Source organism: Semicossyphus pulcher, unplaced genomic scaffold (genome assembly GCF_022749685.1).
Source record: "Semicossyphus pulcher isolate SPU_LCO1_2020_fin unplaced genomic scaffold, fSemPul1.0.p SCAF_5, whole genome shotgun sequence".
Classification (NCBI taxonomy): domain Eukaryota; kingdom Metazoa; phylum Chordata; class Actinopteri; order Labriformes; family Labridae; genus Semicossyphus; species Semicossyphus pulcher.
In genome coordinates this window covers 4,025,165-4,050,084 of record NW_027211726.1, presented here as the reverse complement: position 1 = coordinate 4,050,084, position 24,920 = coordinate 4,025,165, and the positions used below count along the sequence as shown (strand labels likewise).

The window sequence follows — 24,920 nt, the reverse complement described above, 5'->3', positions numbered from 1 at the left end:
ACAATGACAGGCCGTTTAAATTTAATCAAAAGTTGATATGAACACGTACCAACCACAATTGGGCCTTTAAAGTCCTCTTCATTGGCTGACGTGACCAAAAAGTTTGGTCAAAAGTGAGGTTCAGCATTCCCAAAAAAGAAGACACAGAGAAACACGTACAAGTACACAAATTAAAACAGATGCATGTACATTTACACACATACACGCTGTGACACCATGAGTCAGCAGTATGACATCACCAACACTGGCTTCTGACATCGTCATGCGGTTTCGTCTTTTCTCTTTGATTGCATCAGCTCTTTTTGTTCTCGAGAACACCATTTTTTTTTAATTCCACTATAAAGTTTGAATATTGAAATTCCAGGATTATACATTAAAATTCACAGATTTAAAAAAATAAATACATGTTTAAGTAAAAGACAAAAGAACAGGAGTTTTGATAAAAGCATTGAAAGTCTGATCAAAGGGGGAATCTTTACACATATGATCATAAACCATTAACATGAGCACATGTATCGTATTAAAAGACTTAAAAATGTCTGGCAGGAAGCTCCGCTCAGTAATCAATCATGTCTGTCTTTATCAAAATGCAACTCGGAGGGGAAGCTGAAAACCTCAAACAAGGCCTCATGAGTCCCTTAAACCCCATAAAGGGTAGATCCAGCCTTAAAGGCAAGAAGGTCCATCTCACAGCCAGAAAAACTTAACAAATTACAAAATATGACATCATCATGACCACCTGTTCTCCCGCAACAATTTGCCATATTCATATGGGGGTTTTTTTGGCCATTTTCCTCTGACATGCTCAGGTTGAGAAAATAAAATGCTGTTCCATTTAGTTCTGTTGTGTTCCAGGTTGCAACTCATTAGTGTTGAAATCTGACAAATCATCACAATATCACAGTTTCCCAATCAATCAATGACTAAAAATACACAAGATTGAATCCAGAGAGACATTGGGCCATATTTCAATTAAAAACATATTTTATGACCTGTTTGACATTGTTAGACACCAGCTAAGATACTGACCACATAAGCATTGAATGCTTAAACTGCTAGCTAACATTCCAAGCTAACATTACAGTTAGCAAGAAGATTTCTTAGCAAGGTAATTACAAGCTAACATTAACATAAGCTACGAATTACAGCCTTTGCTATCACATTTAGTATCAGATAAAATGTAATAGGGTCATATTTTTTATAATAAAACAACATATTTGATGATTTATACCGCATCTTAAACAGCTAATGTTAGCACACAACCACCTTAGCATTAAAGGCAAAAATTACCAACTAAAATTCCAAACTAGGATTAGCGTTAGTTATAAATTCCTAAACAAGGTTATTCCTAGCTTATTTAAGTTAGCTAGGAATATGAGCCTTTCCCATTGCATTGTATAACACTATCAGACGGCGTTAGCAAGGAATTGTGGCTAATTGGTAACATCAGCTATTGACCAAATGCTAACAGGTTATCAAATAGCATTCAAACACCTTAGCATTTAAGGCTAAAATTGCCAGCTAAATTCCAATCCAACACTACAGTTAGCTTCCTTAACAAACCGTTAAATTCCTTGGCAAAATAATTCTTTGCTAGCATTAACTTTAGCTAGTAATTTAAGCCTAAAAACCCATCACATTGTGAAACATTATGAAACGATAATGTTGGCAAGGACATAGCTAATTGGTAACATTAGCTGTTTTTACCCTGAAAAATGGCCCGATGTTGCTCCTGATTTTCACATTTTATTGTCTTTCAGTTGCTGATCAATTCAGAAGTCACGTAAAAATAACAATTTGTTATATTTCCTTCATGATTTGCAGCCTGGAACACAGCATCACAACATCCTAACCTGAGTCTAGCATCATAAGAAAATGGCCGCCATATGAATATGCTTAATGCTATTATTCAACAAAAGAGTAATCATGGTCGTGTTTATACATGTTGCACTACAGTTCCTTTTGCTTTGCAGAAATTCCTTGCATGTTTATATATTTTCTTTCTACACAAGAAGAAATAAAATCAGTGAACATATGCACAAGCATGCCTCCCAACACAGACATACAGACGAAATGAAAATGAGAAGCAGACACTGTACAGAGCACAGACACACAAAGATAAGTCGGTATAGCCCTTGGTGTGAAGTGTCCATTGTCCCCCGCCTCGAACCCGTCTGCCTCCCTTCCCTTCATACGAGGTGAGCAGCTGAACTTGCAGGTAACATGTGGCATCGTAGAAGCACAGGAGTGTTAGCTGAGAACCAGTCAAAACCCTCGACTCTTTACAAAACCCGCAATGACAAGTTTAAAACAGTGGTTGAGGGGTCAGTATTAAAATGTTTGACTCGCACAGAGTCTGCATGAGGTTGGTTCTTCTTTATGACTCGTCTAATTCAAAACATTTTCATTAGTTATTACGCAAAGTGTCACAGCACAATGTTTCATAGATGATATACACCCACTAGAGTTCACTGTACAAAGGTTTCAATTTGGCTAAAATCATACTGCAAAGTGGATTTCACTGTTAAGGCCCGGTCACTCCAGAGAGTGGCACAGTCAAATTGACCTGCACTTCTTTGCAAAATATGTTGCGCTAGAAGCTTGGCGACATAGAGAAGTACTGTAGCTAGTGAGCTAACACGCTAGCAAGCAGGGAAAATGCTAGTGCTGACCTCCTCCTGGGGCTTTGTTCCCAGGATTGTACATCATTTCAGTTAATAAAGTGTTTTATCCAAGAGAGGGGGAAATGGTTTCTGTATTAGCTAGCTTTTTGCTAAATGACTGAGGTTTAGGTTTAGCAACAGTGCTAGCTTTGTCGCGAACGTTTTTTTCTACCACTATCTCTGTAAACTGTTTTTCTTACATGAAGCAGTTCAGCTTTTGACAGAGAAGGGTAGATAGAAATAGGTTGGGGCAACTCCGTAACTAATAAGCTACGATAGCATCTTGGATTCTCCAGCTCTCAGTTTACTCAATGTAAGCACTGCAAAACAGCTTTCTAGTCGCTCTTGTCGCAGGTACGGAAGCAATTTCAATCAAAGGAATTGATTTTGCAAGTTAAAAACTGGTATGACTGGGCCTTCATAGCAGCACTTTGTTTTTTTTCCAAATTGTTGACTTAAATCGAGAGCAAATCTAGCCAAACACGCAATCAAATGACAGCTAAGTTTGCTTTGCTAGATTATTTTTGCAGTGAATGTTTTCATTAGATTCCAATCACACTGTGCAGGTCACATGTCCAGCCTTTAAAGTTACAAACCGGCTGGCTAAAGGATAAATACGTTTTAAACCAAGTATACACAAAGTCTTACAGGGCTCAGTTATGTTAATACTAATATTGGTATCAGGTTAGTTTCATACAAAAGCAACTCGTTTGGTTTTAAATACTTCTTATAAATACAAAGACAAGCAAACCCGTCTGCCTCGGCCTCAGCGCTCTCTACCATCCACAGTGGATTCAAAGACAGATGAATCTCTGTCAGAGCTCTCGAGGACTCCGAGGACAGTGCAATAAAACTCAAGGACGATTCAACAAATCTGACTCAGCAGATATTCTTCAATAAAAGTCACAGCGAATACCCGGCAGCCTTTAAACTGCACTCGTATGATATTTTTTGCTCTTTTTAAGTGGACATTTCTGTCTTCCCTTTTACAAAGAATGGCGGAATATTCTCTTTTTCAATACACAAAGTGATGAAGAGAAAATCAGTTGGCTATACTCGAGATTCATGTTGGCTTCCACCATTTTTGTTTGATGGAGGGGAGGGGAGGGGGGGCTGTTCGCTGCTCAGGACAGAGTGCAGTCCTGTGAGGCAGCCAACCTCTTCCTCTTCTCTTTCCTGCTCATCTTCTCCCTCTAAATGCCTCATCTGGCTCTTCAGCTTCTTTACAACTTCAGCCTCTCTACTCTCGCTCTTCCGCTCTCTTTTTTCCTCCCTCCTCTTCTCACACTGTCACCTCGTTCTTACTCCCAGTCCGCAGTCCCTGCACTCCTCCTCCTCCGGGGATGAAGTGCAGCTGTTCGATGGTGTTCTGCCTCTTGTTGGCGAAAGCCATCCGTCGGGCGTTGGGGTGGCCTCCGCCCGGCCCGCCCCCGTGGGGGTCCCAGCCGCCGTGCATGCCCATCCCCTGCATGACGGCGGAGCTGCGGTCACGGTCGTGGCTCGGCGTTGGGTGGGAGTTCATCTTGATCATGTGGTGGCGGTCCATGACCGGCGTGACGCAGATGTTCTGCTGCGACTGGGCCTTCTGGTGGTGGCTGAGGCGGCCCATGGTGGGCACCATGCCGCTTCTGTCGCCTCCTCCGATGATCAGACCCATCGCCATGAGCTGGTCCTCCAGACGGTCAGGTGACACCAGAAGCCTCTCGTGGGACCTGGAAGCAGAGGTTTGTTTTGTCATGTTTGAACAGAAGCTTTATACTGTATGTGACCTTTAAGCCTTTAAGCCTGGGCGATAATCCAATTTTATTGTTTATCAATTTACAGTGGAAGGGTAACATGATTATATGATCAAATGACATTAAGGATACTTAGAGGGAGGATACTGGATGGAAGAAACATCTCAAGAAATGTGTGTCAGTAACTATGATAAACTTTTTTACCAAATATGGATGAATTAAAAAGACCAGCACGCGGCCATTTCCCTACGCTACGGGTCAGAGAGTGGATGTCCTAAAAAGAAGAAAGAAATGAGCTGACTACTTTCTGTCTGTATTAAGTCACATCAGGGTTTTAGTCATGGGATGCTCGTCTCTTAAGTTATCTTACGTTGCCAAACGTGAGCTAATGTTAGCTGCAGCTTGGCTTGCAGCCCGTAAAAGAGTGTGGGACACTAGATTTGATTGTGTAACTGCTTTAAATGAACAGATAAGTTCGGTTTTGACAGGAGGAGCCCTTCGCAGGTAATTCGGCCCACGGCTATAACCTTGTGAACCTCGAACACTGGAGGAATCCTGACCGGTAAACTAACTGAGCTAATGTTAGCAGCTCAGCTAGCAGCCCCTCCTGACGTCCTGTCCCCGAGAAGTGTAGGAAAGAAACCAGTTTTCAACATGAAACTAGTTTAGTTTTGTGTCTCTATTCAGTTTTTTAGGTAAAATTCTCTCTCCAGATTCTTTTTATTTAATCTACGAGAGTAGCCTCGCCTCGTAACACACGTTAAAGGAATCATAGCGTGTTCCTTTGATAAACATAAAGAGGAGAATACGTTTCATTAAAAATGTAGTTTAGTTTTTCTTAATTGAAGTTGTCTCACCTCTGCTCCATCTCCTCATATCATCTGATATCACTATGATCATCTCTCTTCTTTTATCTCTCTCCCTCTGTAGCGTTTCATCTTCCTGTTTTATCACCTCATTGCTCGTCTCTTATCTTACCTGCGGAGCGTCTGCGAGTTGTTCCCCCTGCTGTTGCTCATCATGGCTTTGTAGTACTGGTGTTGCTGGTTCTTGGACAGGCGGGACAGCGAGTTGCCCTCCCCGAAAGCGAGCAGCTGGTCCTGGGAGCGGACGCGGCGCGGCGGCCTGTCGAAGCTGGAGCTGGTGTACTGCGACTGGCTGGGCAGCGGGTACGGGTTCGGGGTTGAGGGGACGTGAGTGCGAGGCCGGGTGCCGTTGAGGGGCAGCGTGCCTCTGGATCCCGGCGTGTACTCGCCCGCCCAGGGCAGGTAGTGCTGTGAGGAGTGGAAGGAGGGCGGAGCGTTGTTGGAGCGACGTTTGGAGTTGTAGTAGCTCGAGTACTCGTCCAGTTCTTTCTCTGGTTCAAGAAAAGAGAGAGAAGTGCGCAACATGTGAACGGGGCTGACAATAAAGATGATTAAACCTGTTAATTTAGTCTGTAATGTGATGGAAATGTTCTCAGGTGTTTGGCTCCCAGGTGTCGCAGGATGATGCAGCCTGTGACTTCATCTTCTAACTTTGACTTTGCAGAATCTTTGAGTAAGAATGTAAGTTTTATTATTTTCTTGTGTTTATCTAATAGCTTGCAGTTGATAAAAGTTTCTCCTTTTTAGTTTCTAATTGTATTTTTTCACCTTTAACTCTGTGGAGCATCTTAGATGAAAGCTCTCATGTTTCTTTTCTAAATAATTCAAACGAACATTAAAAAGCCTCTCAAGACGCAGGCTGTGAAAGGGTGATCAAATCATACTGAAATATTCATTTTAATTTTTCTATTTCAAGTGGGCACAATGCAATGTGCATTATTCATATGAGTAACACATGAGCTGCAGGTCATGAGAAGGTAATTTTCCCATTTAGGTCGAAAAAGAACGATTTACGCAGATTTAATTAATTTAATATAACAAATTAGTGAGAATGTAATGTGATTTTATGATTGTTTTCGCTTCTTCAACTCTTTGTAGCTCCTAACGTTAACGTTAATTTGTAAATAACTCATTCTAATGTTAGAAAAAGAAGAAGCCTCTCGAAGACAGGCTGTAAAATCTGTGAATAGACTTGCAGTTATACTGACATAATGTTAGTAGTATAACAATATATTATTTAAATCTCTTTCTAAATATAAAATATAAAATTTGAAGAAGCCAAAATTATGTTGCTTCAACAACTTAATTGATTGAATAGTTTTAATCTTCTCAGCTTTGTAATAATACTTTTTTTATCACTGGCCTGGAAATAAAAGTGAATTAAGGACTTTTAGCTGTTATAATGTTTATTTTTTAGAGCATTTAAGGAATTCTCGGCCATTAAAAATGAAATAATGGGAACGTTAAGGGCACTGTGTTGTTCAATTTCCTTTGTAATGTAAAAAAAAAATTAAACATTTTCATTAAAAAAAAGAAAAAGAAATAAAACCAGATAAATTTAAACATTTAAAACTCCAGTTCACCTGGATGAACTTAATCTGCTGAAGATCATGTGATACCATAGCGAGCTAAAAGAACCCGGTACAGATCATCTTTTATTTAAAGGGTCAAACTTCAGGCTTGACCTTTGACATTTGAGAAAACAAAGCAAAGACGGCAGAAAGTATAGGAAAAAATACTGAAACTAGGTAGACAGAAAAGAAAAAGGGAAATAAAACAAATTATGACAGATACAGAGCCAAAAGATGCAAAAGAGGAGAATAAAGTGAAAGAAAAACACATCATAAAAGAAAACGTCACGTCTGAGGCAGCAGAGGGAACAGAGAAGAAAGAAGTGTTCAAAAGACAAAGAAGGGGAGGAAGAGGCAGAAATATAGCAGGAAAGGTGAAGATGAGGGTAACTGAGTCAGAGGAGGAGAGAGAGTAAAGACGTAAAACAGATTCACCTTTTTTACACAAGGAATATTAAAAATAAAGGGAAGCCAAGGCCGGAGAAATTAAGAGCGCCGTGAATGAAATGAAATTAAAGAAAGTAAAGAGATGAAAAGAGAGGGAGACACAGACGAGTTTGGAGCGGTTAGCGAGCTTCATTAATAGTGAAATACAGCGTTTCTGCTCTGCAGCCTGAGACCGCTTTAATCTTCAAAGCATTTCCATGGAAGCAGCTCCCCAAGAGCCAATTTAAACCTGACCTTTCACCAGCCACCTCTCTACCTCTGCCTCCTTTCTCCTCCTGCCTCTTTTGTCTCTTCCTCTCCTTTCGTTTCTCTAATTTTCAATCCCCTCGCTTTCCACCTCTCTTCTTCTTCTTGCTGTCAAGGTTTTCTTTGTCTTCCTCTTCCCTCTCTGTTTGTCTCATGTCCTCTCCCTCTCTCTGTTTACTCCCCTCCTGTACGGCCAAATTAGCTCGAGGTTTCTCTCCGCAGACAAAGAAGTCTTTATCGGTGTCCTTTCTGCGGCAGCGTACGGGGGACCACATCAAAAGGAGCAGGTTTCATACAATGGCGGAGGCTGTGGTCTCTTTCCTCGTGTCACACTGACACAACATTTTAGTTTCCTTTTACTGTGAAATTCACTGTGTATTGTTTGGAAAAGCAGGATTTCAGTCAGGTTCCAGGTTAATGGAGGCTCTTCCACATCTGGTAGGGAAATGTGATTTTTATCTGGACTGTATATAAAGATGGACGGCGCGTCACCACCTTCTCTTGTTGTACAAAAAGGAAGCCAAAATCCCTCCGGAGCGGGCTCTGCCATGTTGTTTATTTGTACCCAGAGTCTGTGCAGTAGAGCTCAGCTGGTGGATAAATGTCCTGCCCCTTCCTCTACCCAAAACACACCTCTACCTTGTGTCCTTGCCGTGTTGGAGCCCTCAGGTGGGCTCAGTCTGCAGCAGCTTCTTGTGTCGGTCTGAAGCGGATATTCACGCTGATGGAAAGTTCAATGACTGTAGTGTTAGTGTTAGTTACGTCTCCTCTCACCGTTCCTCCTCTATTCTGCTACTCGGGAACAGAACGCTGCAGGAGCTCGAGAGCTGTCAATCATGAGGCCACACCCCCTTTTTACAGCATCAAATAACTACTTAAAAGTGTCAGAAAAATGAACACTTGGACATAAATCAGCATAATAAGAACTAACTATAATGACAGAAACCATGTTTGAGAAAAATGTATTTTGATTTTATAGTTTGACTCATGTCCCATCTGTTAACATGGAGGAGGCGGGCTTTATGAGCTATACTGCAGCCAGTCAGCAGGGGGCGACAGAGAGGGTTTAGGGAGCGGTCATGTCGTCCATCTTTTTATACAGTCTGTGGTTATAACAAAGAGAGATGCTCAGGTTAGCTAACCTGAGGAACATATGAAGAGAGTGTACAGGTAGAAGATTCATGTCCCCAAAATATACGAGGAAGAAAAAGGTTTAACAATAACAAAACTGGGTGGTCCTAAAGCTGCCAAGCTGACAGCTGATTTGCCGAATAACTCACGCAGAATTTAGTTCTGTTTGACAGAGATCCAATCTCAATGAGAGTCTTTTATTTTCTGGATGATTTGTCTGGATTGCATTTTAATACCTGGCTTAAACAGGGTGTTGTAGTAGATTTACCTGTAAATAAAATCTTATATAAAGTAAGTGATGTGTTCTTACTTTTTTAGTCTGTTTGGAATCAACAGAAAAAAGAAAAAACTAAGTACATAAGGTTGAATTCAGCTCACATCATACCACAGAAGTCTCCATACTTGGTTGTGCTTCATACACCAGTCACGCCCGCTGCAACACTCAGGTAGCATCCAATCGCGATTGACGTTTAACTATGCAGACATTTGATAGTTAAATTCTGCACCATTATTAGACACACTGGTTTGTTTAGTTTCATTTAATCTTTAGATGCTATGATGCGACAGAGGCACAGCAAGGTGTAAAATGTCCTGAGATGAACAAAGAGGGGAACAAAGGAAAGAGCTCTCACTTCCATCTGTGATTTTTTTTAACAGAACAAAAACATAAACCACGTCGAGGTCAGTTTTTATGATCTGAACCGTTTAAATCAACAGAACGGCTGCGATGAAAACGCTAAAAAAAATGCTCTTTCATAAACGAGAAGATGAGAGGAAGCGCGATGACCTTCGTGGGTCCGATGTGTAATGAACGCCGCTCAGAGTCGACGTGTTTTCCCCTTTCATTGAACCGACATAATGAAAGAGCCTCATCTGGACGTTTCACCTCATTATTGCTTCCACTTCAACGTATAGCAACACCGCTCACACACACACAATCCCCCATGTAGTAACCATCCATCACTCGGCCTGCAGAGGCGACTCCCCTCCCCCTGCAGTCTTCAGCGATCGCAGGGCGAGCGAGGTAGACAGACAGAGAGAGAGGGGGAGAGAGAGAGAGAGGGGAGGTTGCCAGCCGCTGCCTCTCAATCGCTTTTCTTCCCCGTCGAAGCAGCCGGGCCCCTGCAGATCAGCAGCCAACGCCCCTCCCCCTATCACCACATCTCTCCACATCCCTCTTCCCACTCCAATCCTCTCTTTCTCTCCTTCTTCCTCCTCTTTATTCCTTCCTTCTGCATCTCTATCTTTCAAGTATCTGTTTTTATCCTTCTTCCTGTATCAGCTGTTTCTCTGCCTCCTCCTGATCTTTCTCTTCTGGTCAATAAGCCTCTTTTCCTTCTTCCAATCACCCATTTCTCTCTGCCCCTCCCTTCTTTCTCTCACTCTCCTTACATTGATGTCTTTCTATACTCGGCGCCCCATGAAGTACGTTTAAAATAGGGATGGGGACGAATAATCGAGTACTCGTTGACGTCATTATTCGAGTAACGTTACACACATTGTTTTCGGCTAAAGTAGTTTAACTCAGTTATGAGCACCGTGTCAGCCATGAGCAGGAAAAGTGATGTTTGGAAGTACTTTGACAAAAAAAGACGACGATAACGTTCTGTGCAAGAAATGTGCTGTTAAACTTGTATATCATAGAAACACAACGCTTAAAGCGCAAAGAGAAGCCAGCGGAGACAGACCGTCTCGCATCACATCAGTTGCTAGCCCTGTTAGCACACGCCGTTGTAACGATACCAGAGCAGAGAAGATTAGCCAGCTGATAACGAACATGGTGACTGGACCATTAAGTGTTGTGGAAGGAGACTGCTTCCGTGAGCTGATGGCGTTTGTTGAGCCGGAGTACAAAGCCACCGTCACGCCGGGCAACAGCTACGAGAGCGGAAAACATGCGAGTTACGTGTCGAGCAGCACAGAACAGAAGTCCATACAGGCGGCTACCGCTGTGACGTTTGACAACAGAATGTTGATTAATTGAAGGGTCAAGGTTCTTTTGAAACATTGCTTTTGGCTGTTGGCAATTTATTTACATTAGTGTGAAAGTGTTGGATAGTAATGTTCTCTTACAGGCACACAGCCTCCGGGCCGGGAGGTTCGTGTCCGAAGTGTTTTTTTTAACAGTAAAAATATATAATTTGTGAGTACTCGATTACTCGGTCATGAGGTAATTAGATTACTGGAAATGCTGCGTTTTACCATTGAAGCACATTTAGTAATCAGACAGAGGCCCTAATCATGTGGCGGATGAACTTGGTGGACATATTTGTGTAACGTAAGTTAAATATTTAATACATTACAACATATTATCCCATATCAAGCAGATGCCAGCCTATCATTTGGTTGTGCTCAGATTCTTGCTGTGATGTCGTTAACGCCTGCTTTCTCTGTATTTTGAGACAATGTTAGCATCAACATTAGCCGTGGAGAAAGCCCATATCAGCCTCGCTCAGAGCTCAAAGCCCGGCTGTCGTGATTCTGTTAGTTGGGTCAACATCGTGCCAAGCGGTCAGGCTCACACTAACACTTTGCCTGCACTGATCAATAACACATACAACACCCACTTCACCGGATTCTGGTGTTGCACACCTCTCTGCCAACTGAAACATGAGCCAGTTATTCCCCAGTAAACCGGCCTCCTCCCACATGACTTTCTCTCCAGGTACTTCTCTCTCTCTCTGTGGCCTGGTTAGTTCGACTTTCACAGCCGAGTCTCAAGTGAACCTCCATTATGGCAGCAGGAGGATTGTGACTCAGCTGCGGAGCCAAATGATCGTCGAAATGTGTGAACTGTTTCTGCTAAGTAATAATAACAGCAAAATAAACAGTGTGAGGCAGAAGAGGGGGAAAGGAGAAGATGGAGAGGATTAGGTAGGAGACGGGAAAGGAAGGAGACACGAGGAAGAGAAGGAGGGAGATGGATGACAAGAAGGAGGGACATTTTTTTTTGGTATGATTAGGGCTCTGCATTTGTTCGTTGTTTTGGTCACTGCTCAACTCTGACTCTAATAAACTGCGGCTTTAAATCTGTATTAAGTGCTGCTGGCCTTTCTGGGGAGTGGGAAGAGTGAGGGGGCTCAGGTTTCCTCTTGACCGGTGACAAGAGAGAGATACGGCATGTTAGGGTTTCATCAAGCACGTCTGGCCAACCTGGATGCTATCAAGTTGCATTATGGGAATAGTAGGATCAAGTGTTTTTACAAGTCTGGAAAACTTATTTTGTGAGTTCCAAACCTTTCTGGAAGTGTGACAGTAAAGACGCCTTTAAAGGAATACTCCACAGAATCACCGCTTCACCGCAGTATGCCTCTGCCAGCCTTTAAAGTGGCAGATTACACCCATCAGAATGACAGTGTAACTAAAGCTGGGACATACAGGTGTACTGAAAATAAAACCATAAAACAAAACAACGGTATAAGTCGGCCTTTAACAGGAGAGGTCGCACGACAAGCGTTTACAGGACGGACGTGAAGCCAGAGAAAGTCTCCGTCTCTTTGTGTTCATCTGCAAATCGTGTGATTGTCAACAGACCCTTCTGGAAACAGAGGAATAAAACAATACACACATCCCAAAAGTCTGATCACCTCATCCTTGAGTCGGAGCGTAAACGTGCCAAATTTGACGATTTCCCACCAGGTGTTCCTGAGATATCGTTGGGATTAAAGGCCCAAATTATTTAAGGACATTTTGAGGTCACGGGGGAAAATGACCTTTGGTGTGTCCTTACTTCATGATTTGATCCTCATAGATATTTGTGTTAAGATGTTTTTATAATTACCGTATTAAGTCTTGAGTTATGGCCAACATGCGGTTTTTTAAGGTAAGCATAAGGGCCGGAGAATTAGTTGACATCGACAGAAACTTCACATTTCCTCATCTTTTGATACTCAAGTGTTTCCAGCAGAAAGATTATGTCTCAAATTTGATGAGTCAGGGGCAAAATAATCCAAATTAAATATGTAAATAATCCTTATGAACGTATTGAGTGAAATCGACATTTCCAACATGGCTGCTAGGTGGACGTGAAGCCAGACGTGGAGCCCACTTTCCTCCTCTCTTTCAAGTTTTCCGCTTCTCCTTTTCTCCCCCCTCCCCCCGACTCACCCAGCTTCTTCAGGGAGCTGTAGCGGCTGATCTCAGGTTTCATGGCCAGCTCGTAGGACGGCGGCAGCTGGGCCAGGTTGTGGAAGGAGTGCGAGAAGGAGGGGTGGCTGCTGTTGTGTCTCATGCCCCCTCCGAAGATGCTGCCGCCACCGACGCTGATGCCACCGGGGCCTTTGACGCTGCTGGAAATCAGCTTGGGCCCCGAGGAGAGCTGGGGGGTGTTGTTCATACGGGGGCCGCGCTCTGCAGAGAGAGAGAGGGATGGATGAGGAGAAAGGAGGAGAAAAAAGGGGGTGAAGGAAGGAGGAAAAATGGAGATGGAGGAGAAGGACAGCAAGAGGGGAAGAGAAGGGAGATTGGAAGGGGAAGAGTAGAGGTGAGGATGCAAGGAAAAAGGAAAGATAAGCGAGGGAACGAGATGGAAAGGCAGAAGAAAAAAGAGAAAGAAAAAGAAAATGCAACGAGAAAAGCAAAAAGAAGAGAAAGAAAAAAAGAGAGAGGGAAAATGGAAAGATAAAGCAAACAGAAAAAAAGAAATGCAATGACAAAACAGAAAAAAAGAAATGCAATGACAAAAAAGAAAAATAAGAGAAAAGCAATAAGAAAAGAAAAAGAAAAAAGAGATGCAAAGAGAAAGATAGAAGAGAAGGAAAAAAGAAAACAGAAGAGAAGAGGAAGAATGCAAAAATAAAAGCAAGAAAAAAGATACAAAAGAAAAGAAAAAGGGAAAAACAGAAGATGCAAAGAGAAACGAGTAAAGAAAAGAAAAAAGAGCACAAAGAAACAAAAAAGAGACGGAGGGAAGTGCAAAGACAAAAATATAAGAAAAGAGAAAGAAAGAGAAAAGAAAACAAAAGAGAAGAGAAGAGGAAAGATGCAAAGAGAAAAGCAATAAGAAGAAAGAAAATGGCAGAAGAAGAAGACGGAACAAGAGAAGAAGAGACACGCTGGTTAATAATCAGTAAAAACAGGAAGTGCCTCCTATCTCCATGGCCACCATCTATTAATACAGCTCTGTTCTGTTCATGTGAGCCTCGAACACAAACAGCAACATGTAAATACAGAGAAATACACTGATAGCATCAGGAGGAGGGGGGACGGGGGGTCTACAAACACACACAGTCACATTTATGCAAAGTGCAGAAGCAGCACATCGATCGATACACATAAAAATGATTTGTCTTATGTAAGCTCGTGGGGGAGGGGCAGGGGGGTGTCGGTTTTGCAACATGTATACTCATATCGGTTACATCATACAGTAAACGAGTGCATTCATCGTTTCCAAAACAGCAAACAGACGGCACTTTGAATGACCGACAACATGTGGGTGCACTCAGAGGAGACACGACATGTGGAGGTGCTGCACAGTGAGAGGACAGGTACGTCAAACACGTTTTAAAATCCAGATAGAAAGTAACTTAAAAAGGCAGGAATTCAAAAACGTAACGCAGCAATAAAAAGATTTTAAAGTTCGAGACACAATCGATGTCGAGTCCATTCAGGGTGCCAACGGTTATGGGCTGCGATCTTGTTAAGATAACCGGCGGACATATCTGCTCGTTGACCGCTGACAGTAATGGGCAATCACGGCCAATAATGTCTCTGTTTAGTGTCACCCCGGGAACACACACCACATCGACTCCTGTGCACACACACGGCGGAGAAAAGCAATGCTAGCTCTGAGGTCGCAGGAGGAAGCCTCTCCAAAATAAAAGCGTCAAATATGGAGCGAGAAGTGCTGTTTTTTTTGGTGCCATCATACGGAATTAGCCGAGTCATTTCCAGGACTGTAAGGGTCATTGATTTTTGCCGAACACCTACAGCGGCTGACAGAGAGGGGTGATAATGGTGTCATGGAGGAACGAACTCAGTGTGCTGAGTATCTGAGTCAGAGAGCTGAAGTGTTCTGTTCTTGTGTCCTGACAGGATGTTTTAACCTTACCTAACACGGGAAGAGAGAGCACAGAGCTAGAGGAGAAACACTGAATGTCTAAATCTGTCAAGAATTAATTCTGAGTGAAGAAGAGTAACCAATGACACTGACTGCTTCCAAGATGGCCGCCTTGGTAGTGCGCTCTCCGGCACTTTTTGTGTTTTTGTTAGTTTGTTCAGTCTTCTCTTGCACATAGTTAAGTGTTTGTCTTAACTTTGTTTTTTTTACCTGGCTCCCTTCCTCTACTCGAAACACACCTTTACCATGTGTCCTTGGCGTGTTGGAGCCCTCAGGTGGGCTCAGTCTGCAGCAGAACAGCTTCTTGTGTCGGTCTGAAGCAGATATTCACTCTTGTGGAAAGTTCAATGACTGTAGTGTTAGTGTTAGTTACGTCTCCTCTCACCGTTCCTCCTCTACTCTGCTACTCGGGAACAGAACGCTGCAGGAGCCCCATTTGTCAACAGAGCTGTCAATCATGAGGCCACACCCCCTTTTTATAGCATCAAATAACTAATTAAAAGTGTCAGAAAAATTAACACTTGGACATAAATCAGCATGATAAGAACTAACTATAATGTTTGAGAAAAATTTATTTGGTGCGTTTTTCTTTTATAGTTTGACTCATGTCCCATCTGTTAACATGGAGGAGGCGGGCTTTATGAGCTATACTGCAGCCAGTCAGCAGGGGGCGATAGAGAGGGTTTGGCTCCACTTTTAGGGAGCTGTCATGTAAAATAAAACTGATTATGATTCTGAGAGTGCAGAAAAACTTTCAAACCAAATGAAATGTTTGTGTTTATAAATCAAAGAAAGGTTTGGTTCAGCTTTTTTAGAAAGTAGTCGGGCACTTTCAAGGTACCAGACCAAAAGTGTCTGTACCTTTGAAGCCTTGTGCATCACAATTTGGTTTTCCTGAAGGATTGTGAACATAAAACAGCTGATTATAAGATAAGATAAGAATAGTACTTTATTGATCCCCAGAGGGGAAATTAGGTTGTTGCAACAGCAAGTAGCAAGAAGGCAGATACAAATTTAAACAGAAATGTTGATATAAATTATGTTGATAATTTAGAATATTTCAGGTGGTACTTTGCGAAGCGTTGTGTTTTCAAGGTTCGGAAAGACTTAATTTAGCATCACAAAGGACTTCAAATTTCACCGAACCATTTGAAAACACTGCGGTTCATTAAGAGCTTGTTAAAATACAATTTTATCAAAAGTTTATTTAGTGTTTTAAATTAACTCAGCACAGAAACAAAGTGGTGCTTTTAAAGTGTTCAACAGTTAAAGATAAATATGGAAGCAATAACATCTGAAAATAACACTTACTTTTTGCATGTTTATGTGTGATTGCTGGTTAATATTAGCAACAATCTGTTTACTGCTCACATAATTCAGACTAAACCACTAAATTAATCTGTGCTCAACTTGGTTTTATTCTTCTCCGTTTCCTTCTTGTATAATTCATTTCCCGAGGGACGCATGTGGGAGTAACGGCTTGGAATAACTGGCTCTGAAACAACTCACAAAGTTCAGTAAGAATCATGCTTCTCTTCTTCATCTTCATCTTACTTCTACAGCAACCTCGTCCAGCGTTCTGTGGCGGTCACGTTCGCTGCATGAAGCGAGCTTTTACGACGTGGTTAGCTCCCGTGTGCTAGCATTGCTTTTTGTTTTCTTGGTTTGAAGCCTGGGAAAACAGACTCAGGTGGGTGCAGTGACCGCGCTTAAGCCGAGACCTCTGGTAGTCTTTAGTGACAGCTGTAAGCACAGTCGCATCATTGCGTCACAGAGAGGAGAAAAAGGAGGAAGGAGGAGCACATTTGGAAGCAGGCTTGTGGTGGTGGGGGGTTGTTGGTGGGGGGCACACAGGCTTGCATTAAGCAAAGGGCAGGCCAGACAACTCATAGCTCACACTCTTACTAGAGATGTGTCGCTTTCAACCCGACCTTGTGATGTTTAACTAGAGTTGTTCCGATATGGGAAATACTCCTGATACAGCGTAAACAGCAGGATCAGGCATCAGCAAGTACTCGAGTCTGTGCACTGATCCGATACCCAAATTTAATCGGCCTGAAAAACACAACCGGAAACGCAGGAAATCAGTTCTACTCTGCCGCTCCAAAACTGTAGCACACGCAGCAAATATAGCTGCTGCTACAAGAGGCAGGTCAGATCTTTACTGCCACCTGTAGCTACAATTAAAGAGCAGAGAAGAAGAGCAGATTACAGGTAATTATGTTATGATCTAATGTTAGTCAGAGCTTCAAAGAATAAAACATCTTCATGTTAAAAATCTATGTTTACCTAAGAGAGTTGAGCTGCAGCTAACGTTAGCTTAGCTGGTTTCTTGTAGATTGTTTTAAGTACCGATTCCCTCAGTGTTCATCGTTCACAGGGCTTTTAACACGAGACAAATTATCCGCAAGTCTCCGATTTTCCAAAGCAAACAGTAAAAACTCTCAATTAAGCACTTTTATGTTAAAAATCTGTTTCTCGGATGCTTAAGTGGACCCCAAAAGCTGCTGCTTTCTTTAGCTTAGCTTGCTTTAACGGTAAGATTCCTTCATTGGGAATCATTCATGAGGTTTTTCCCCTCCTTTGATTAAAACAGTGAAAACACTGAATTAAGCACTTTGACGTTATTACTTCCACAATGCCTGGGTTGACTCCTATGCCTGGAGGGGCTGCAAGCTGACCTAAGGCTAGCAGGTTAGGTTAGCTTAGCTTGTTTCCTTATTTGGAAATCATTTGAGGGTTGTTTTTTTTTTGGAGCTGAATTTTCCACAGAGGTCCCCTCCTCTCAAAAAATAAAACTTTCCTTTAAATAAAACCAGGAAAACACTGAGTTAAGCACTGTCACATTAAATATCGCTGTTTGCACAATGCTAGGGTGGACCCCTACGTCCGGAGGGGCTGCAAGCTGAGCTGAGGCTACCGTTAGCTTAGCTTGTTTTAAGGCTAAGATTTCGGTAAATCCTTCATGAGGTTTTTTTCTTTGGAGCAGAGTTGTTCACAGAGGGTCTCTCCTCTTCAAACAATAAAACAATCCTTTGATTAAAACCAGTAAATAGTAGTTATTTTGTAGCGGCAGATATTCAGATATCGGGAAGGACAAAACGGTATCGGAACATCTCCAGTTATAAACATACAAATATGATTTTAATAAATATGTGGCCACACATTTGTGCTGACAACGACACAACAGCTGTAAGAGTGCAGGACGACAGGCCGTCATACGGACAGCGACACAGACAGACAGCGTGGTAGCAGCGAGGCCGTGGATCCTGAGCTGACTGTGCTGCTGACCCCTCAGGCTTACCGATGGTAGCAGAGTGTTTGGGGCTGGAAGCAGACCCCTGCTGGTTAAAATGGTGGTGCAAGTTCCCAGCTGCAAAGAGAGCAGAGCCGACAAACTGATGGACAACCACTCCAGAGACACAGAGCCGCTTGTCGAGTAAGCATTTGTGTCAGTACAGAGAGGGAGAGAGAGGGACAGAGAGAGAGAGAGAGAGAGAGAGAGAGAGACAGGGAGGGGGAGAGTCCCTCCAGGAAATGTGATTATTCGACTTTATTGAGGCTCTAAATTCAATCAAACTGTATTTTACATTATTAAACTATTCAGATTTAACTTATCTGTCATTTGCACACCATAAAAAACAAACAGGAAACTTACCCAGCTTCAAAATCAAGTTTTATGTGCAGAAAAACGTTTCACACAGTTTTTAATAAGCTTAGGTTAAAGCCAATCTAAATGATGGACTTTGTTTTAGCTTAGTTTAAATAAAATAGAGTCCAGCTAGTTTGGAGATAAGACTTTAATACAAGAGAATACTCTTTTGGATATCTTGATTTGTAATGAAGAATTTCACAAACCCTGAAAATTATGCAAATGAAACTCAGCAGATCCTGGAGAGACGGAAACAAGAGAGCTTGTTTAGAAGGAGGTGAGAGACAGCTGCAGAGCGACAGATGAGCAGAGAGAGCGACAGATGAGCAGAGAGAGCGACAGGACAGGAGAAAGAGAAATGTGTGTTTGTGTGTGTGAACGTTAACAAACTGAAACACATTCGGCACTGAGTGGGACACATTTGCAAAATGTCTGCTGAACTTTTTTCATCTGCAAGCAGAACAATCTGAATTTATGTTTTAACTTTGGTCTGTTGAGGACGAGAACATTTCTGTCTCATCAGAAACGACACAAAGCTGTCAGGAGGTGCAAAACAAAATGATTAAACACAGTTTGCAGCCACGTTCAAAGCTACGGTCACCTCAAGTAGAAGTCGCTGGATTCAGATACATTTCTCTACTTGAAATAGTCAAACAAATATTGTCAAATTAAAGAAGCAAATGTACAAAAAAGAAAAGGTGTTGAGATGACTTGTGATGCATTTGAGCGTATACATTCTAACTGGTAGTTTGATTTGTCGCAGATCTGCCGTCCCTCAGAGCCGACTTATTCTATTCTGACCAAAACAAAACTTAAAGAAACACTTTCAAGTTAAAGCTCAAGCAGACGTCTGTGAAGCCCAAAGGCCAGTTCAATCATTCTAGTTACATTAGGGCTGCGACGGTACTGACTGTTTCTAACCGTGGTGAAACATTAACGCACTCTAGCGGTTCGGCGGTTAACTGCCGCCTCAGCCCGCTGCCATATGTTTTGTTTATTTCACGACAGTGCGCCCCCAGACAGTAAAAACACAACACACAGCATGAGCGCTGGAAACGCGGAGTTAACCACTAAGTTCATATACTTAATTGTTGAAATGAAACATGTGCTGACGGGCTGGTTGTTGTTGTAGCGGCTAAACTAGCATTTCGCGAGGCTGCACACGGGCGCGTCCGCACCGATTAGATGCGCAAAGGGTTGAAACAGCGGTGCTCTGACAGCCAGGTTTCCTTTGCTGATTACTGTGACTTTTAAAAAGACTTGTTGTTCATAATGTATCGTTCTGTTTGGAAAGATGACGCATGGATACTGAGTTTACTGCATTCTTTAAAACTTTAATGCACCAGAGACGCTGGACGTGTGGAAACATCACTGGGTCTATATTTAAAAATAAAAAAGCTGATGACGGTCACTCGGTCCACCCCGCAGTTGGCGCCACATAACGGCGGTCATACGGTTACCATCACAGCCCTAAATTACCTGTATTTAAATTAAGTAACATTATGTATTTGAAGAAAGTCACGTATGCAACTTATGACTTAACTTAAGTAACAAATATGTTCAGGGTTGTTCTGATAGTGAAACCACAATCGGTAATATCGTATGATAACTAAAGGTTGAAACACCCAGAGACAAAAACCCAGATTATCTTTTATCCTTTAACTTATGGATGAAAAATGTTGCTCTCTAACTTGTATATCTCACCTGATATCAACTGTTCTGCACCTGTATATGACAAGGTTTAACCGTCTGTGTGTCGTTCATATGATGTGGTTTCCCATCACTTACTGCGGTTATCTTTGCTCTGCAGGATGGGGGTGTAGTGGTTCTTGGACGTCCGTCCGTCCGAGGTGGTGCTGCTCAGCACGGTGGTGTTGTTCCTCTCTCCCTGCTGCACCGGGCTCGACTGGTGACGCAAGATATCCACCAGCGATCTGACACAGCAGAGGGAGGACGGAGAGGCGAGAGCGGGAGGAAGAAGAGAGCGTGTTCTTATTCTCGGGTCTCAAATGTTAAAACCTGTAATGTTCCAGGAGAGCTTGGTAATGTGGAACTATCCACCAAGCATCGACTGAGGGTCACTTCCTGTGATATTCTACAGTATGATGTTTGTGCACTTATTGATTCTTCTGTATCTAGATCACTGACAGTCCTGTGGTCTCACCTGGGCATGTTGATGTCCCTGTTTCGGGGTCGGCGAGCCACCTTGCTGAAGGCAATCCTGACACCCACAGCCACCACCAGCGTGAAGGAGATCACTCCTCCAATCACATAGGCCGTACTGTATTTACAGGGAAGATAGGCACAGGCATGTATGTTATTACTAATAATAAGAACGTACCATAATTTCCCTTTAAATCGCACTTATCACGGCATCAAACGAGTCCAGTCTCTGACCTGCTGTTCTGCTGCTGCAGCGTCTCAAAGTCCGGGTCGGGCTTGGTCGCCGGCACGGTGACCGTGACCTGCGGGTCGGCCCAGACGGGGGAGATGTAGTTGTTGCACGATTCCTGGTCCAGCCGGCTCCTCTGGTGCTCGCAGCAGAACCGGTAGTGGCAGGTGCCGCAGCAGTAGATGTAGCTGCCCTTGGAGCAGTTGAACGTGCTGTCAAAGTGCCCCATGACGTCAAAGTAACCCCTGCAGAGTGATAACAAAGAGATCTGTCACATGACGCAGTGTTTCATGTCTCCGCCACTCGTCCCATTTAAGATTATTCTGGGCCCTTAAAACTGGGTTAGTGGGGACCTCCCATCATGACCAACAGAGTCTGTCTCCCTTTAAGATCTGACCTCGATGGATTCTGCAGTAAGTAGCTCAGACATGGAGACGTAAGACGTCCAGAGAATTCACTGTCAGTGTGTTTGGCCTAAGTGGGAACAGACTCCAGTGAATGACAAGCTGATGATTCCAGACGTAGACAGAAGTCTCACATTGAGGCCAATTTCTCTGACACCACACAGGAAACTTCCCATGAAACGGCTTCCAAAGGGTTAATTAGTTCTGCATATTTACATCCCTATTGGACAAACATGGCCCAATTTGTAGGGACAGGTATCAACTACCTGTACTGAGTATTGATAAACTCAGGGACAAACTGATTGAATCAAACTGAGCCGAACATTACTACACAATTCACACTCCATCCATCCCTCCATTTTCTTCTGCTTATCCAGGGTCGGGTCGCGGTGGCAGCAGGTTAAGCAAGTTCACCCAGACGTCTCTCTCGCCATCAACATTTTCTAGCTCTTCCTTTGGTATTCCGAGGCGTTACCAGGATACATAATCCCTCCAACGAGCTCTGAGTCTACCCCAGGGTCTACCCCCAGTTGCCCAGTAAACCTCCACAGGGAGGCGCCCAGGGGGCTTCCTGATCAGATGCCCGACCCAACTCAACCGGCTCCTTTTGATGCGAAGGAGTAGCGACTCTACTCTGAACTCCCTCCGGATGTCTGAGCTCCTTACCCTCTCTCTAAGGCAGAGCCCAGACAGCCTGAGGAGGAAACTAATTTCGGCCGCTTGAATCCGTAACCTCATTCCTCGGTCACTACCCAAAGCTCACGACCACAGGTGAGGGTTGGAACGTAGATCAACTGGTGAATCAGAAGCTTTGCCTTCAGGCTCAGCTCCTTCTTCACTACGACGGTCTATGACAACGTCTGCATTACTGCTGAAGCTGCTCCAACCCACGCCAGATGGGATACACAATCCCTCCAGCAAGCTCTGAGTCTACCCCAGGGTCTCCTCCCATATGACCGAACCACCTCAACTGGCTCCTTTCGATGCGAAGGAGTCGGGCCGAGCTACTACTCCGAGCTCCATCCAGATGCCTGAAATCCTTACCCTATCTCTAAGGATGAGCCCAGACACCCTGCAGAGGAAACTCATTTTTCATATTCCCTACGTTTAGGACTTAAACCTGGAGCACAGCCGAGTGATGTCAGAGGAAAATGGCCACCATGTGAATATGGTGAAGGGGAAGCTTTTTTGCTAGCAGCTTAAAAGCTCTGGGCAGCTTATGTTTCATTTGGTCAACGTTTCTTTTTTCACCATGACTTTTTCTCTGAGAGCAGCTAAACAATCAACCTCAAAAACAGACAAAAATGCGAATACATCTTGTTAGTAAGCAGCTAGGGCAATGATGTAATCTCAGAGACATGAATGACAACGATATTAAAAGATGTTTATGTAAGATTGCCTCTTGTTATGTACTGTTGGTGCAGCTTTGGACTGCCTGGACGGAGCTGCTGTCGGTGGTGTTGGTGTGTGCAGCTCGCCAGCACACAACTGATTTAGAGCTGATTACATGTTGCCTAGAAACACCGAGACGCCTCTCAGTGCAGAATATAATCTGCAGTGAGATGGAGATCAGAGCTGCAGGAGGAGAATCATGATGCGTTTGCTTTTATGGTGCTTCTGTGATCAACATGACTTACTGATGGACATAACACAGTGCTATAAAGGAGACGCAGCCCACCTGAGGCTCATATTTGTGTTTTATACAGATTTTTTTACCCACCAGGAGCAGATCAGTTTTGAACCATCTTTCACTTTGATGTAAGCTCCGTTTGCAGCCAACATTGTTGTTATGTCTAACGTCAGAGGACACTGATCCTCTAAAGTTGCACTGTAAGACATTTACACACGGTTTCTGCTTTCTGGGTTTCTTTTTACTTCACTTCTGGCCTTACCTGCACACGTCCACATCCACCAGCTGTCTTGGGGGCGGAGCCACCTGGGCCGCACCGAGCGGGGGCTTCAAGGCGTCGGCCGTCATGTTCCTTGGCAGCATGGTCTGAGGGAGGGGCTTTGGAGGGAGCTCGGCCATCACGGGTTGATCGTCTCCGTCCTCCACCTCGGCTGCTTTCGGGGCCACTTTGGGCCCGGCGGGCAGCGGCGGCAGTGGAGGCTTGTAGCCGGTAAGGAGGAACAAGGTGGTGCTCTTTTTGCCGGCTGCAGCTGAGCTGCCAGTCAGAGTCCTCGCATCGCCGTCAACGGCACGCCGCTCCGTGGTGAGGGTGGAAGCAGCGAGGCAGGAGGAGAAAAGCAGGAGGACGAGGGACGAGCAGAACATCCCTCTTGAAAGTGTAGGTCTCATTGTTTTATCACAAAGTTCTCGAGCTGAAGAAAATCACATTAACAGCTTCTGACAAGCTTGAAATGATCGGCGTCCTCTTCCAAGATGGCCGCTTCTCGACTTATAAAAACCTTCTGTAGGAAAAGTTTTCACTCCAGTCTGACGAAGTAATCCTGCACAGGTGCAAAAGGTTCCTCTTTGAGTTGTTCAAGCGACGTGTCGTGAAGGTGTTTGGCATTTCACTCTCTCATCTGAGTGTAAACATGTCGTCTGAATACAAACCCCTCCTTCAGCAGCTTCTGTAAACATTGAGGTCTTGCAGAGTCTTTAGGCCCTGTGCGGACTGCCTGTGAGATGGCTATAGTTCTGAAATATTACCTATAATTATAATTGAACTGATTATAAATATAGAATAAGGTGGTTTTATGGCAGCAGGTGTCTGATACTTAATTTTGGTCTGTCGGCGTTTTACAGTCCTCTGGCCAAAATGTTAAATCTTCTAAATAGGCAGTAATTTTACGTTTTCTGTAAACAACATGAGTGTGAGAAAACTGTAAACTCTTTTTATACAGAGACCCCTCCAAAATAAAAGTCTTTATGACCGACTGAAGAGTTTTATGGCACGAAAGTTACGATTCACGTACGAAAAACTGCGATGAAAATGGAGTCTGTAAACATTTAGCGCTGTATGTAAACTTTACTTCTGATGAGCTGCGACAGATGTCGGGTGTGTGGTTTGAGTTTGGCACTTCAGTTGTCCTGTTGTGTGAAATAAAACATGAGAAATCAAATAGTTTAGCTCTGTTTGTCTCGTCACGTCTGTAAACAACAGCGCTGGCAGCGTCAGAGAGCTCAGCTTCGTTTAGCGAACAAGCTGAGAGGAAGTCGGTCTGAATTTGGCACAAGCTGTGACTGTATTCTTCTACGTCATGCTCACAAATTGCCAATGAACGAGCTCTTTCTTTTACACAGTTTAGAGGAAGAGAGTCAGTAAAGGTCAGTATGCTTGAAATTTTGGCTTTGAATTTAAAATCAGAGGTTGTGGACGCTGACAATAAAGGTTTCAAGCAGCATCAGATCTGTAAGAAAAAGTCCTTCAGCAGCTTCTCGAGGACGGAGATGAGCACGTCAAGGCATTCACAAAAGAGTGATCAAAAGCAAGAAAGTGGGGACAAATTTAGAGAAAGAAAAGGTTAAAAACAAAGAGGATCTATGTGCGGTCGATACCCTTGTGCGAGTGTCTTTGCTCTGAATTTAGCTTGGCCCAACAGAAGAGAACGAAGGAGGGCTTGGGCCCGGTTCTAGCAGGGCAGCGAGGTTCTGCCCACAGCACAGACATGAAAATGTCCGGATTCATCCGTCAACACAGAGGAACACAGGACGACTGACGGGGGACTCGGTGCGGGCTCGTTTACTGCCACACTTGAAAACACTCGACGTCTATTCAGAGTTCAGATCTAGAAAGACGCAGTTCGA

General features: G+C 43.5%; 1 protein-coding gene across 1 annotated transcript; it reads right to left on the bottom strand.

Annotated features, from left to right (window-relative positions):
• Positions 1–23,636, bottom strand: shisa7b (shisa family member 7). Its single transcript, XM_069681764.1, has 7 exons — positions 23,059–23,636; positions 20,768–21,007; positions 20,535–20,651; positions 20,159–20,304; positions 12,768–13,010; positions 5,378–5,756; positions 1–4,375 (listed from the first exon to the last, which is right to left on the bottom strand). The coding sequence occupies exons 1-7, from the start codon at positions 23,463–23,465 to the stop codon at positions 3,946–3,948; spliced, it is 1,962 nt and encodes a 653-aa protein (XP_069537865.1). The 5' UTR covers positions 23,466–23,636; the 3' UTR covers positions 1–3,945.
• Positions 23,637–24,920: the final 1,284 nt, after the last annotated feature.

Coding starts and splice junctions, on each gene's coding strand:
- shisa7b (XM_069681764.1), bottom strand. CDS start 23,465: ATGAGACCTACACTTTCAAGAGGGATGTTCTGCTCGTCCCTCGTCCTC. Junction 21,008..23,058: donor GTGGATGTGGACGTGTGCAG/GTAAGGCCAGAA, acceptor ATCACTCTGCAG/GGGTTACTTTGACGTCATGG. Junction 13,011..20,158: donor GCAGAGCAAAGATAACCGCA/GTAAGTGATGGG, acceptor CTCTCTCTGCAG/AGCGCGGCCCCCGTATGAAC.